The 14,980-nt window shown below is 35.0% G+C and overlaps 1 protein-coding gene and 1 pseudogene across 1 annotated transcript; one reads left to right on the top strand and one right to left on the bottom strand.

The window, feature by feature from the left end:
• The first annotated feature begins 958 nt into the window (after positions 1 to 958).
• On the top strand, positions 959 to 9,487 carry LOC120132272 (annotated as a pseudogene).
• LOC120132271 (probable indole-3-pyruvate monooxygenase YUCCA4) lies at positions 9,424 to 13,679 on the bottom strand. The gene is made up of 7 exons (XM_039149069.1): positions 13,029 to 13,679; positions 12,700 to 12,948; positions 12,496 to 12,618; positions 11,719 to 11,899; positions 11,005 to 11,089; positions 10,621 to 10,684; positions 9,424 to 9,738 (listed from the first exon to the last, which is right to left on the bottom strand). Exons 1-7 carry the CDS (start codon positions 13,677 to 13,679, stop codon positions 9,424 to 9,426), a joined length of 1,668 nt encoding a protein of 555 aa, XP_039005000.1.
• Positions 13,680 to 14,980: the final 1,301 nt, after the last annotated feature.

Genomic DNA, 14,980 nt, shown 5'->3' with positions numbered 1-14,980 from the left:
TTGGATGATGAGAAAGAATGAACACATTGGACAACTTGTTAGAACAAAATATCTACCCAAAGCCTCATGCATAAAGTTACCACTTTTTTTTTAAGGATTTAAATATGGGCCAGGACATGATGTTACTGTTGTTATTTTGCAGTTCTGGCTCTCTCCATTATCAATATTCATATAAACCTACCGAGTCATGACAGGTCGCTATTTTCCATTTCATAGAAATTATCAACCCAAAAAAACTCTTAGCCTCATGCACAAGTTACCGCTTGTTTCTTACGCTAGAAATTGTTTTCCTCAAGGATTTGAATAGGAGCTGCAACAAGACGTTGCAGTTGGTTTTTGCAATTTTACTCTCTCTCTGCCACCGGTTCATATAAATGAAGACCTACCACGTCAGAGGTCGTCATTTTCAATTTTCATATATTCGATTTCTAGAGCTTTAATAATCCAAATAAAGTACCAAGTTCCAACAGTTTAAAGCGTCTATAGGGAGCTTTGAACAGAGCAACCAGATTTGTGATTTAAGCTACAAAACTTTGCAGTAACGTTCTGATTTATTTTTTAAAATCACTTTACAATTCAAAATTTAAATGGCGGCGCAATTAAAGTTCATATTGTTTCAATATGTATTCAGAAGAATCCCATACTTGATTTTTTTTTCTTTTTAAGGTAGCCAAACAGAGGATTTATACAGTGTTCTTCATTTTCCTCGTGGTAGAAAAGAAACCAGAAACTCAAAAACCTAATTCCTAAACAATTACATTTTATCATCGACATCTTTGAAAAAGAAAAGAAACATCAACTCATATCCTAGCAAAGCAATCCAAAAACTAGAAGAAGAAAAGACGGAGACTCCATTATAATTGCTAAGAAAACTACAAATTCATAAGTAAACACGTCATGCAATTAAAAGATCGATTAAAATTCAGAATGAAAAATGAAAAAAACAAAACAAAACAAAATGCGTAACCGAAGAGACAGAGAGCTTACCGTGCTTCCGAGGGCTCCAATACCGAAAGCGAAGAAGCTCGGAGAGGTACTGAGATGAAATTTTATTATTTCTCTCGCTTTTATTTTTGGCTTTTATTTTGATTTCCGTTTGTCCGATTCTATCAGAGGAAAGGGAAAGAAGTGAGTGAGCTGTTATTTTCGCAGAAAGTGTTTTGATATAAAGGACAGAGGAGAGCGTAGCTGCTTGAGCGGGACGGTGCTACAGTTTAAACTACTTTAAATTTATTTTTATTATTTCCATTATTTTATTTTATTTTTGCTTCTTCCACACTGTTTCTTTTCTCTCTTTACTTTGACTTTTTAACTCCCTCGGTTTTGATCCGTTTTTTATTTTTCATATTTAGCTAAATTTCTTTTGGTTTGCTTTCGCCATCAGTTCCAAAGAGTAAATAAATAAATAAAGTACAAATGGAACGGAATTTTTATAGAAACAGTTAATTTTATTAAAATATATATATTTAAATTATAACAAAAAATTATGATTATATCAATAAATTAAACAAACAATAAAAAAAATTATTATTATTAACATAAAAATTATTTAATTAAGATCTCATAATGATCGTACAAAAAAATTAAAAAATCTAACTAAATAAACTTGATTAAATGATAACTATGGACATATTTAATCACATCATCAAATGAATCACAAAAGAATATAAAGTCATTGATAAATTGTAAATTAGAATCGAGAGACGTAAGAAAATTATCCACAAATAAAAATCGTGTATCGAAAATCAATCTGAGAGTCCTAAGTATGAATAATCTATATGATAAAAAAATAAGCATCACCTTAATTAGTAATAAAGATATGATATAATAATGATTAGATCAAGATCTTGCAATTTTACGGTATACAGTGAAACATTACTGATTGAAGCAGTGCTTTGTAATGAATTGTTGAAAAACTTAAAGGTTAGCCATTTATAGTTTGTATCCTCAAATTGATTTAGGTGGGATTTTTTTATTTTGTATGAGAAGAACGTAACTTTAAGTAGTTTCGAGGGATTTTTAGATTTATTAAGGAAATTGATGATTGTGTTGGGTTGTGAAGATTCATTTATCGGTTTGTTCTATCGATAAGTTTGATGGGATGAACTTTGTTCTATGTAACATGTGGGGGATTTGATTTGGATATGCTTTGACTCTATATGTTGTAGCAGCTTTGCTACCTTCTTTGGATTAATTTATAATTGAATTATCAAAAAAAAATGTATTTTTATTTAAGTTTCATTGTAAAATATTACTTCCGAAAAATAGTAAAACATTGTTCCAGATTTTTCTAACTCGGCTTCTTATCTTCCACCGGAGAAGTTAACATCGACAACAGTGACAAAAATAGCCAATGGGGCCAGGAGGAGCGGCCAATGCCCCAACTTTTTTACGCTGCAAATTTATATGTTCTATATAAAAAGAAGATATAAATGGAAACTGTTTGTAAATGCTAAAATTTAATTAATATACTTCAAATTTTAAGATATTTTATATTATTTTATTCGGATTTATATTTCATGATGACAATAAATATAAGTGAATTAGGTTATGTTACCACATTAAATTAATTAAATTTTCATTATTTTTAATTTTTTTAACCGCATGTGATGTTATCTACTTCATGTAAATGCATTAAATATTGTAACATCTTTCGTTAATGAGATATTAAAGCAATAAATTCGCCTGAACATAGAAAGCTTACCATTATGCAGTACATAGAAAAATTCTTAAAAAAAATTAGGAAGTATAGTTGAAGCACATATCTAGAGAGATCAATCGTGTAGCAGATTTAATCGTCAAATTGATTAGGAAATATCAAGAAGACGTAATCTTTCTGAAAAATTCACCCAAAGAAGTTGAAGAGTTGTTAATTACTGATAAAATGAAAAGATATAAGGTCCTTTGTACTTTTTTTAACAAAAAAAAAAGGCAATAAAATATAAAGACAAAGTGAACAAAGCGGTTGATTTTAACTCAGCAATAATGGGAATATTAATTCCATAGATCAAATAATTTGAACTTTCAAAAGAATAGAAAAATTACAGCAGTAATAATGAAAACCTTTTTTCCCTTTTCAGACGCCGGGAAATTACAAAGTAGACTTTTTACTAGTATTAATTTCACCAAGCGATGACAAATAAGTGCGCATCCTCGAGGTACAGATATAAAATTTTATGTTAGAATAAATAAATTTAAATTTATAAAACTTTAAAATTATAAACTTAAATTTATAAAATTTTATGAGATGAGAACAAACTTTTAATAAAAATGTATAAACAAAAATTTAAAATATATAATATTTTTAATTTTTTATTAGAACGACCGGCCTTACCGATCCTACCTAAATATATCCCTATATGCATGGTCCCGCTCGCTACATCTACAATTACCTTCCCCACCTAATTTCCATCCCATTTTTGTTCAGAAATCATTGTCACTATTGTGTAATCAATGTAGCAAGCAATCATTCATCAAAGTTTTCTGTGTTCAAAAATATTTTATGTCTTATTTGAAAATTTTAGTTATAGATTGAATTAAAAGTGAAATAGTAAGAGAACAAATTGACATCATTTTTTAATCGAATAAATTATAAATTTTATTATTCAATTATCTTTTTTTATCATTAAAATTTATTTTTTACTTTGTTTAATAAATTATTAATCTATTCTTATTTTGATCATTCGAGTGTTAAATTATAAATGAAATGGTGATATGAGAGTCGCATGTGTTGACATCATATAGAATGTTTTTTATTGATATGGAATCAATGTATCATGCACGTCATTTTCTTTTTTTTTTATTTAATTTTCTTCATTTGAATATTAAAGTTTTACAATTTCATTTATATCACGCCTCGCCTATAATTATCATTCTCAAATGTCTTCTTCAATCATTCAAGATATCGACGAAATTACATTTTATCTACATCACTCAATCATTTTGCCCTTACGTAAGTCTTTTAAAATCTATAAAAATTGATTCGTGTGGAATCCAATATTATTACGAAATAAAGGATTTAATCTGTAGAATCGAGCCTTGGTCGAAGAGGCAAATTTATTATGAAGTCAAATCGTTTTGAATAATTTAGCTGTTGTTTTTCAAATCAGAAGGAACATTTTACATTTGAATTAAGGGGAAGGCGCCAACGGCGGACATGGGAGCAAGCTTTTGACACGAGGCAGATTACCTGTTTAGTATTTAAATTATCAGTTTAATTTGTTTTAGTATCTAAATTTTTAATTATTTCAAAACTATACCTAAAATTTAATTTTTATTTCATTTTAATACCTCGCCGTAATAATTTTAGTTTTTATTTCGTTTTAATATCATCGTTCATTTTAACGAAAGTTTGAAAATATCAAAAGTTTAGGTACTAAAACGAATCAAAACTGATAGTTTAAGTTTTTAAAGACGAGTAATAATATAGAAAAAAAAAACTAAACATTATGTATGATTTTGAAAAAAATGAAAGTTTAGATACTTAAATGGATCAAAAAAAATAGTTTAAGTATTAAATGTATAGTTGACCAATTTTTTTACCAGATGAAAACTGAATATCTAGAAAGATGAAAGAGAATTGACATATTCTTCTATTTCCAATAATTAAGCTGACACTATAGGCTGGTTTTTGTTTATCCATCTGTGAATTGGGCTTTTTGGGCTATGTGGATTTTTAGTTTTAGCCTACAACTATGGCTGGTATATGTGCCTGTGCATGTGTATATATAAGGGTTAGGATCTACTTACATTTAATGTATAACTAAGAGTTTATAACCTTTTTAGGACTATATGATTGAGGGAAATCAAAACCTGAGGTCAATTCTTTACTTTTTTTAGTAAATATTTTCTCAATTCTTACTTTTAATCTCAACATTTGATTTCTTCCCTCCAATGGTCATAAAAAGATATAAAACTTTTAGTATTACTCTGAGTATAAACCGATCCTATCCCATATATATATATATATATATATAGTCGAGTATGTTTTCAACATTTTTAAGGTTCTTTAATCAGGGATTTTATTTGCCATGCAGTCTGCAGTTGTTTTAGCCATATACATACTTAGTAAAGCTGCCAGAAATTGGCATGAAGACTGCATGTGCCTTGACGAATTACATATTTATGCATTTCATTTCCTTTTATGCAACATGCAAATGCAGTAGGCTACCAAATTATCATAAACCAAAATCAGATCAGATGACAGATAAAAAAAATATTTTGTTTGAATCGAATTCATATGAATAAAAAGTTGGACATAATCCAATCCATGATGATATCTAAGAAAAGGACTCTGATCCATTCAAACACTTCGGCAAAAGCAAATGCTCCACAAAAGAACCTTTTCTTTTAAATATTTTGCGTTTTTAAATTATTATTTTATATTAATCACGTAATGAACTCAATCATAATTTAAATTCTTGATTTTCTTATGCAATCTAACCTGACAAGCAGTTTTCTTTCTTTTCATAAAGTTATTGGCTTAGATTCTATTAGTTGTAACTAGGGATGACAATTTAATCCGATTCCAAAACGTTTTGACCCGATCTGACAATGTTATATTTTTTAATTAAAAAAATCGAATTCGGGTTTGATTTCTAAGGGATGAGGTCGAGTCGGGTTCGATATATGGTGAAAACTCTGACCCAACCCGATAATAGTAATGCAATTATCTTAAAAAATTCATATTAATTTAATTAAATCCTTATTTTTAATCGGGTCGGATCAAACCAATTTCATACTGTAAAATCGGGTCTGGTGGAAACTATATGTTTTTCAAATTGGATCGGATTGGTGGAGATTATAAAATTTTCGAATTAGATCAAATTCGAATGAAAGATTCATATTTTTGAGTCGGATTGAATTGACAAAAACTCAATCCTAACTCAACTTGTTGCCATCCCTAGTTGTAATTTCTCTAAGATACAAATAATTCCTCAATGTTCGTGGTGTGTGGCATAATAAATTTGATTCAATCTCTAACAGCCATACTTTATTCAAGTATATGAATATAATTTAACTATCAAATATGTAAAAAAAAAAAAATTCTAGGTGGCAGCATATTTATTTTTAGATGAATTATTTACCTTGGCTTTTGTGCTTGTGATGTTGTTGCTGCTCACATGTTATTATTAAGGGTAAATTTCACATTTAGTATTTAAACTATTAATTTCGATTAATTTTAATATCTAAATTTTTGTTTTTTTCAGAATCATTTAATAATTCATAAAAGGACTTCGATTCTGTGTTTCACACCGGTTTCTTTCCCCTGTTTTTTATATATAAAAAATCGAGCTCTTTTGACGAAAAAAAGAGGAATTTAGAAGCTAGGCTATGGAGTAGGGCAGCATGCAGATGAATGGTGGTGATGTGGAGACTATATTGGTTATGATGATGAGATGGCCGTTCTGAAAGCAACACTACCAACACCCCAATTCATTTGCAATACCGCAGCACAGCAGTAAAGCCAACAATGTTCCACGACTTCCTGGGTACGAAAGCTGCAAATTCTTCTGTCGTTTTAGCCCCCAAGGCCATGACGCAAGGTTCCCAGATGCTTCCCGTCTCCTTCAGCCTCCGTCGGTGCTTTCTGGTGGCGGTGGTGGAGCTGGCCATGGACCCATCTATTCCACTCTGATCTCGGGGTTCTGGTTCGTTTCGCCATCTTTCCCTTTAAGATTCTTCTTATTCTTTTTTGCTTCATTTTCTTCAACGCTAAAAAGTTTTAATGAAGTTGTTTGCTTTTAGCTTTGCGGAATCTTACTTGGGTTTTTTAGTTTCTCTTCATTCCCTTTTCACGTTGTTTCTATGTGTGATTTTCATGTTAAAACTTAGACTATAGTCGCTCATTAGGGAATGATGGAATGAAGAAAATGTGATTATTGTTGTATGGTTTGATGGGTAGTTTTGCTTTTGCTTGACATGTTATTTTTTCTCTGGTTAATTTGCTGTGGATCAAATAGAGTTAAAAATAAGGGGTTATTGTTTCACTTTCACTGGTGAATTTGTAGTTCTCTAATTTGTCTACCTTTTGAAGGTAGGTTAAGCCATTATGGTGTTTGATTTTATGCTGCTGTTTGATGCCTCGATTTGGTACCTAATGTTGTCATCTATTGCGAACAAAAAGCTTTTCATAATTGCAGTATTTCGTTAAGCATTATGTGTTAGCTCTTACTCGTTTTGATCTAATTATATGCATATTATCTCAGTATGTTGACATTCCTAATCTTCGAGCTTGTTACATTTGCCATAATAATATGTAATCTTATGAGTTGAGATTCAACCCGCCTCGATTAAAGTTTGATCCATTTTTCTCATAAATTAGTAGAAAGACAGGTCGGAAATCATCTCGAGGGATTCCATACTACAGTCCAAGGAGCGAAATCTGGGCGGATATAAGCAACAGTTTGGCAGGAAGTAAGAGAAGTAATTTGGATTCGGCCTTTATGGCTCATGAATCTCTTGAGAGCTTGCATTTGATGAAGGTTTTTGTCGATATCGTGTCTTTATCATGTTTTACTTCTCCCTTCTCAAGTGAGAGAAACACTCAATTTTTTGTTAGTTATTCCTATGTTGTAAATATTTTCTTTATGTTTGTGTTCAGATGCTCCGCAATGGGTCCGGAGAAGAGCGACCTAGATGGTCCAATGAGGACGAAGTATCCCTTGGTATGAAGTCGATGAGTCATTCTTCTACGTCTCGTATATTGCAGCCTCCCATTGTGGCAGACTTGAAGGTAATGCTACCAAATGGGAGCGGTGTCCCCTCTGTAGTTCAGTATGGTTCACGTGGTGGTCACTTTGCGCCTTTTGTGCATCAAGTATCTTCAAACAGGTCCGAGGATACAAAAGTCGGTCCATCTGGTATCTCTCACGCTGCTGCCGATGAAGGATCTAGAACTGGAATTAAAGGCCCTGGAATTTTAACTTCTATTAATGCTAGTAGTGTTCCCGCTGAAAAGGGTTCATTTGGGATACTGTCAAGTGGAGAACGGTCTACGTCTGGTGCTCGTATTCAGAAACAGAGTCTTTAGTTCCTCCAAGGTGAATATAATAGTTTTTGTTCTTTTTTTTTTATTGTCATGCTCTGCAAAGAAAAGAAATGTAGAGATTATATATGCAATGCCTTCTTTGTGCTACAGTCGACAGGGATTAACAACTGCCAGCCGACAAATGACTATATTTTATGCTGGTCAGGCTCATGTCTTTGATGATGTGCATCTGAACAAGGTCAGTTTCTTGTTATATGCTAATGGACCTCAAGTTGCTTGTAAACTTCTATATGATTCAAGTATTTCATCTGATCGAACATTCGCCGGCTAGGGTAAGTTGCTATCATAGTTACGTTATATAATCCATTAATAGCTGATGCAACTAGGTTTCAAAATTCTGTCTTGCTGATTGAATCAATGTTATGCACAAGAGGACTGTTGAGCTTAACACCATATATGGTATAACTCGATTGCTAATGATCATTGATCATTGAGAGACCGAAGATTTTAGACTTGGAAATTTGATTGCTACTGAGATTTACCTTTTTTGCTCGATTTTCTGAGATAATGGTTCTAAGCAAGTGGAAAATTGATTGCTATTAGAGTTTAGTTGTAATTTCATATGCAAATCTATAATTCTGGTTATTAGAGTTTACCTGGCGGTTGTGTTCTGTTATATCTTGTTGCTTCACATTGGCATTGGCTATTAGGGTACTTCATGCCTGTTAATCATTGATTTTAGCTCCAGTTGGTGCAACCTTTCCTCTTTTATGATTCGAGTTTTCCGAAGCTTGAAGAGGGTTAGTTTGCAGCCACACTTTTGTTAACTTCAACAAGCATGATATTTAATGGCTGCATAATCTTAAAATATGTCGCGTGAATATCATGTCAGGTATATTGTTTCGTAATATACATTTCTGTTAATGACAACTATATGCTGTATGGTTACTTCAGGCAGACATGATAATGGCATTGGCCGGCTCGAACGGAGGATCTTGGTCGACAACTTACTCTCCTAAATCTGCTGTGAGGACAGTTGGTGAAAATTATGTACCCAATGGGGAACCTGAAGCAGTTGGTAGCATCACGTTCTCACGAGAACTTCAGGGAAAGACAGCCCTTCCTGGTAATGTAAGTCAAGCAACTGGTTCCGGCGATCGAATCCCGATACAAACAGGTGATCCTTCTAAATATAAATTTGAATTCCGCAATTGATACGAAAGAGTCCAGTTTTAGTATGTTTATGGTGTTCATTGCTGAATAAAGTTGCAGGCGTTCCTCGAGGCTCTGTCGTTATGGCGAGAGATGGAAGAAATCTGGTTCAAGCAGCAGAACCTGGCACTGAAGATAAAAGAGAGGTATAAAGTTTAAGCGTAGTTCGAAGCTGGATATTACAGAAATTGCAGATATTGACTTGCTGCTATCCCTACTTATTACGAAGAGCTATCTGTTTCATGCCTGTCATTGATGCTTAATACGTTTTGAATTTTTACCGTATTTTCATGGTAGAGCAGCATGTGAAAACAGGAGTCAATTTGCAATGAACCTTCTGAGTTTGCATAATCGACGAAGTCCATGAAATCGAAATCCTTGAAAACTCGAGGACGTTCCTCGTCAACCATCTCTTTCGGTGTTTTAATGATTGTACCCTCCTTCGGAACCGCAAATGCTCCCAAAGAACACCGATCTCTGTCTCTGTTCAGCATCACCCTATGATTCCCTGCAAACACTCTTCTTTTACTCCACGCCTGCATTTTTTATTCGGAATTTCAATGCTGGTTCAATTATATACTGTAAGAAGAAATCGAAAAACCAAGTAGCGTTTGGTGTTATTACAGTAAGAAGATCTCCAACCGTGAAGGTGAAGGAACCGGGGGGGGGGGGGGGGGTTATATACAACTTGATCCACTCTCCATATTTGGTTTCGATGGGGCGAAGCCGTCTTCGTTTACTCTCCCGATGGAGGTGCTGAATATTTCATCGCTCACATCAACTGGTTATCTTTCATGAACAACTCCTATTTCTCTCCCAAACCGTAACCGTTAATGGTCATCAAACCAATCACAACGCTCACCTTCTATATCAAACTGTTAATCTTTTGGCTAGTATATGAAAAATCAAATTAGATCATGCTTGGTCTTTGTTTTATGATATTGAAGAGGAGGCAACTGGCAAGTGTTTCATTTGCTTACCAGAAGCGATGCCGTTCATGAATCTCTGCATAAATTGGGCGAAGCTTTTAATGGAGATGCAATTGGAGCCATAAAAAATCATAAAATAAAATTTATTAGTTTTGTAAATCTTTTAAAAGAATTATTTAAATTTCACCTAAATGTCTTTGGTAAGCTGGCATGGAAATGTCTCTCTTTGGCAGTTCTTCTCCCATCTGCTGTCAGCTAAGATAACGTCGACGCAGTAAGCAACATGGCAGTGATATAAAGTGGGCCCAACATTATTTCAGCACTGAACCATGGCGAAGTGGAATATTATTTCATCATCATCTCAACAAGATCCAAAGAAAGATAATAAAACTGTTATATCAGTAATGAATAGTGTGCACAAACATCAGTCTTCGATCAGTACATACGCATGCCATGTCATGCCAGTCTATACTTGTATTTCATAGATACGCCCCCTGAATCGATCCCCGAATTTCCGCCATACACCGACATCCTGTTTAATGCACGCGCCACCCTGTTGATTTCAAAATCAAAACCCAACTCTGAAAGTGAAATCCACCTTTAAAAGATGACCAATTACCCGACGTTGGTGAAGTAAAAAAGATGGTAGGCAATAGGTCGAGCAGATGGGGAGCATGCAAAGCGAAAAAATCGAGAAAACCTGCATCTGTTTGATCATTAAACAATGCAATCTGCCTCTTCTCAGTGCCAAACAAGGGTCACAGACAGAAAGAGTGACGTGAGAGAAATATGCCTTTTGGAATCGTGTGACGGTGATATTCGAATTCAATGCTCTTCCCAGAATCCAAATCCCCACCTTTCATTTTAACTCACCCCTTCACTTCTCTATCACTGTAAACTTGTATTATAGCGGCAGAGAGAAGAAGGGATTTGTTAGCATCAGCAATCATCGAATAGACTGTTACGTGGAGAGCAATGAGATGAACAAGGCAGATCTGTCAATCCGTTTTATGAAGAAAAGCCAAGTCGTAAAATGGAATAGAAGGGAAGGGAGGGCGTCAGATCGCCCCATCATTTTCTCAATTATCAGGCATGAAGCAGAAAGAGAAAACAAGAAACCCAACTCCATAGACATGATTAAATGTAAATTTCAGAAGAGACCGTAGACTTTAGATGCAAACAAAGTTGTGCGTTGCGATATACTTACTGTCGCTGCTAAGGAATGCCACAGCGCTGAAGTGTCCAGTCACACCAATTGTCTTCTAATTGCTTCTCTGCCCTCATTTGTCTACTGCTATAGAAACCTCCACTGTTTTGTATTTCTGTTTGAATTTATATATTGTCTATTTCTACATGGACATCTCTTGTTTCTTTTATACAATTTACTAATAGTTTCTAGTTTTTTTTAAAAATAATTTATACATTTAAGCACAGATTTCTAATAAAATTTGAAATTAAAATACATTCTATTTTAATACGGATTTATTCTGCACAAGCTTACATCACCATATGAATCTCAGTCACAAGAGGTAACGAAAGCCACCGTCGGTAAATATTTATATTACATTTTACGTTCTTGTTTATTACAGTCGTCATTGATTATCCTCCATTGTTCACCAATGTCTCTAGCAATCTTAACGGCGTCAGAAGCCGTTCCTAGAAGCCCTCTTCTTGTAAACCCGACCGTGTACAATCCCTTCTCCGCTTTCCATCCGTTAGGAAACGGCGTTTCAGGCATGCCATCTTTGGTGAAAAAATCGGCTAAACTCTCGAGATAACGTTCTCGAATAAATTAATTCACGAGATAATGCACTCCTCAGATTAATTGCTCAAATAGGGTGAAATCTACAGTGTTGGTCGTAGGTCGCCATGCCATCCGGGCGACTTACTAGGTCGCCATGTCTTCCCGGCTAGCTATGAGAGAGATTGCATGTGTCATGCACGTTCCAACACGTTGGGCATCCGAAGCCATCCGACTGAGGGCATCCGACCGAGGCCATTCGAGCGAGCTATGCGAGGGCAAGAGGAATCACGCGAGGAGCAGGAGGAGTGCATGGCGACCTACAAGGTCGCCAGGAGTGCATGGCGACCTACAAGGTCGCCCGGAGTGCATGGCGACCTATGCTGGGAAGCTGCCACGCCGTAGGTCGCCCGGAAGGCATGGCGACCTACGGCCAACACTGTGCAATTCGTCCTATTTGAGCAATTAATCTTGGGAGTACGTTATATCGTTAAATAAAAAATTCGAGAACATTATCTCGAAAATTTTGCCGAAAAAATCGCACCCCTATATTTCCATTAAAGGCAAATAAAGTACAAAAACTAACGGAAAAAACATGTAAAAAAAGTACGTTATTATCGTACCTTGAGCCACGTAGACACGTTGCTTTTGTATCCGGTTGCCAATAATATTGAATCAATCTCATTTTCTAGTCCATCCATGAACTTAGCTCCATTTCGTGTGATCTCCTTAACACCTTGCATCACCTGAAATGTCTAAAAAAATCAACTGAAGCACTTGAAAAGCATATAAGAAAGTGATTGGAACGCGAGGGTCTGTACTTTTACCTTAATTTTACCGGATTTTATTTGTGATAGTGCACCGACATCGAGCACCGGAGTCTTTCCGGTGACATTCTTGAGCTCAATCGGACCCGTTTTCGGCCGCCGAAGACCCGTTTGATCTGTGTCGCCCAAGGTGAAGCTGGATACCAGCAAAAGCAACTTATCCACTAGCTTCACGGGGAACCATTTGAGAAGTGCCATGGCTATACCAAATGTCGAGAATTCGAACATCTCCCTCGGCAATACATGCACCTGAAAATCAACGGGATAATAACATGAGCAATACGGAAAACAATCCGAAATGTACAAGTTGGATAATGAAATGAACTTACTGTGTTTCGAACAACCATATGAGGGATTGCATTGTATCGACAAAGGTCCAAGCAGACTTCCATGCCGGAGTTACCACATCCGATGACCAAAACCCTTTGGTTTTTAAACTCGGAGCCAGACTTGTATAAACTTGTATGAACGACGCGACCCTTAAACATATTGATACCCGAAATGTCCGGTATTACAGGCTCAGCATTTTCACCGGTGGCAACAATGAGCCACCTTGAAATGTATTCGGAGTCTGGAGTTTTAACCCTCCAAGACGCCGTAACATGATCAAACTCGGCGTTTATCACCGCCTGGTTGAACCTAGGTTGGATTGAGAAATGCGAAGCGTAGGACTCCATGTAAGAGATGAACTGGTGTTTGGTCGGGTACTTGGGGAAATTTTGAGGGAACCCTAGGAGTGGGAGTTGACAAAACTGCTTGGGAAGATGGAGTTTTAGACGATCATACGTCCGGTGTTGCCATAAAGAAGCAATGCAGTCACTTTTCTCAAGGATAAGAGAAGGTACACCTTCTTGTTTGAGGCAAGCCGAGGCTGCTAGTCCAGAGGGTCCTGCACCTACGATGATAGGCCCCTGAACCAAAATGCAGTTAGCTTCGTTGTGACCATGATGTCGTTGTTCTTTGTCTTTAAAAGAATCCATGTAGACGAGAGAGAGAGAGAGAGAAGAAGATAGTGAAAGAAAGCTTAAGAAGTAAAGGAGAGAGAACCTCAGCAGTTATCTATTCTTTTTTTACTTCCCCTGTTCTTTTACTCTGTAAAGCTCTGTTTCCTCAATTCATAAAAGTTCCATGTAGAAGAGGTGGGATTTTAAAAGGAAGTCGAAAGGCACTCAAAAGAGAGAGAGAAAGCGAATAGTCAACCGAGGGAGGGAATTATTACTGCAGGGAAGAACATGGGTTATTTCTCTTTATGATTGTAAGTAGGAGTAGTTAATTTTAGCGGTGAGAAAGACAAAGGAGGTAATAGGTATTAATGGAGGCGTGAAGGTTAAGGAAAAGGATTTTTTTTTCTGTTTCTCAAGGTTGTTTCTGGATTCTCCCCGCTGATTTTAATCTTTACTTATTCGGCTGCAATTCAAAGTATGACAAACTGGGCAATAATCCACTTGTTACGTTGCTTGTTCATGTGAATCGGAAATTCAATACTTCCCCCACTTTATTGTTCTTTCTCATGTTTAGACAACTATAATATTGACTGAAACATAAGAAATTTTGATCAATTTTGTTCTCCTCCTTACTAAATAACCCAATATCAATATATAAATATACGTGTGCAGAGCACGAACCAAACAATTTAATTGGTAAATAAATTGTTATTATTTTTTGAAATCCTACTTTTGAACATAAAAATATAACATCTAATGTCAAATGATTAAGGATTATCTTTAAACAAAATGTCTTATACTTAACTAGATTAATAATATATATATGTGTGTGCGCGCAATACAACATTTGATGGTAAATAGTGTGTTACACTCGCGCATGGAAGCGTAGGGCAAAATGGATTTAAGAAAGTACATGATAACTGTAATATCCTCAAACTGATTCGAGTGACTCGATTTGATACAATGTACCACATTAGAGTTATCGAAGCGACTTACAATAAAAATTTAAGATTTTTTTTATTAAAACATATAAAACGGTAAAACAACTTAACAAATAAAATACAAGTTCAAAAATCATTCAATTATTAAAAATAAAATTTTAATTATACACAATATCGTACAAGTTTCAGACTCATTATAAAAACAAATATGACATACATACCCCTTAATTATATGGGTATCGTACTCGCGAGCAACAGCAAGGGAGCTCCCATTACCGATGTTGATAACTGCTCATGATCAATTCCTTTAACCTGAAATGGTGAGTAACATAGTAAACTTTAGGAAAGCTTAGTAATACAATATTACCAAAAGATGTTAAAGGCCAAGCAGATACA

Source organism: Hibiscus syriacus, unplaced genomic scaffold (assembly GCF_006381635.1).
Source record: "Hibiscus syriacus cultivar Baekdansim isolate YM2019G1 unplaced genomic scaffold, ASM638163v2 tig00110560_pilon, whole genome shotgun sequence".
NCBI classification, from domain to species: Eukaryota; Viridiplantae; Streptophyta; class Magnoliopsida; order Malvales; family Malvaceae; genus Hibiscus; species Hibiscus syriacus.
The sequence above is the reverse complement of the archived record's forward strand: the minus strand, read 5'-3'. Positions and strand labels throughout refer to the sequence as shown.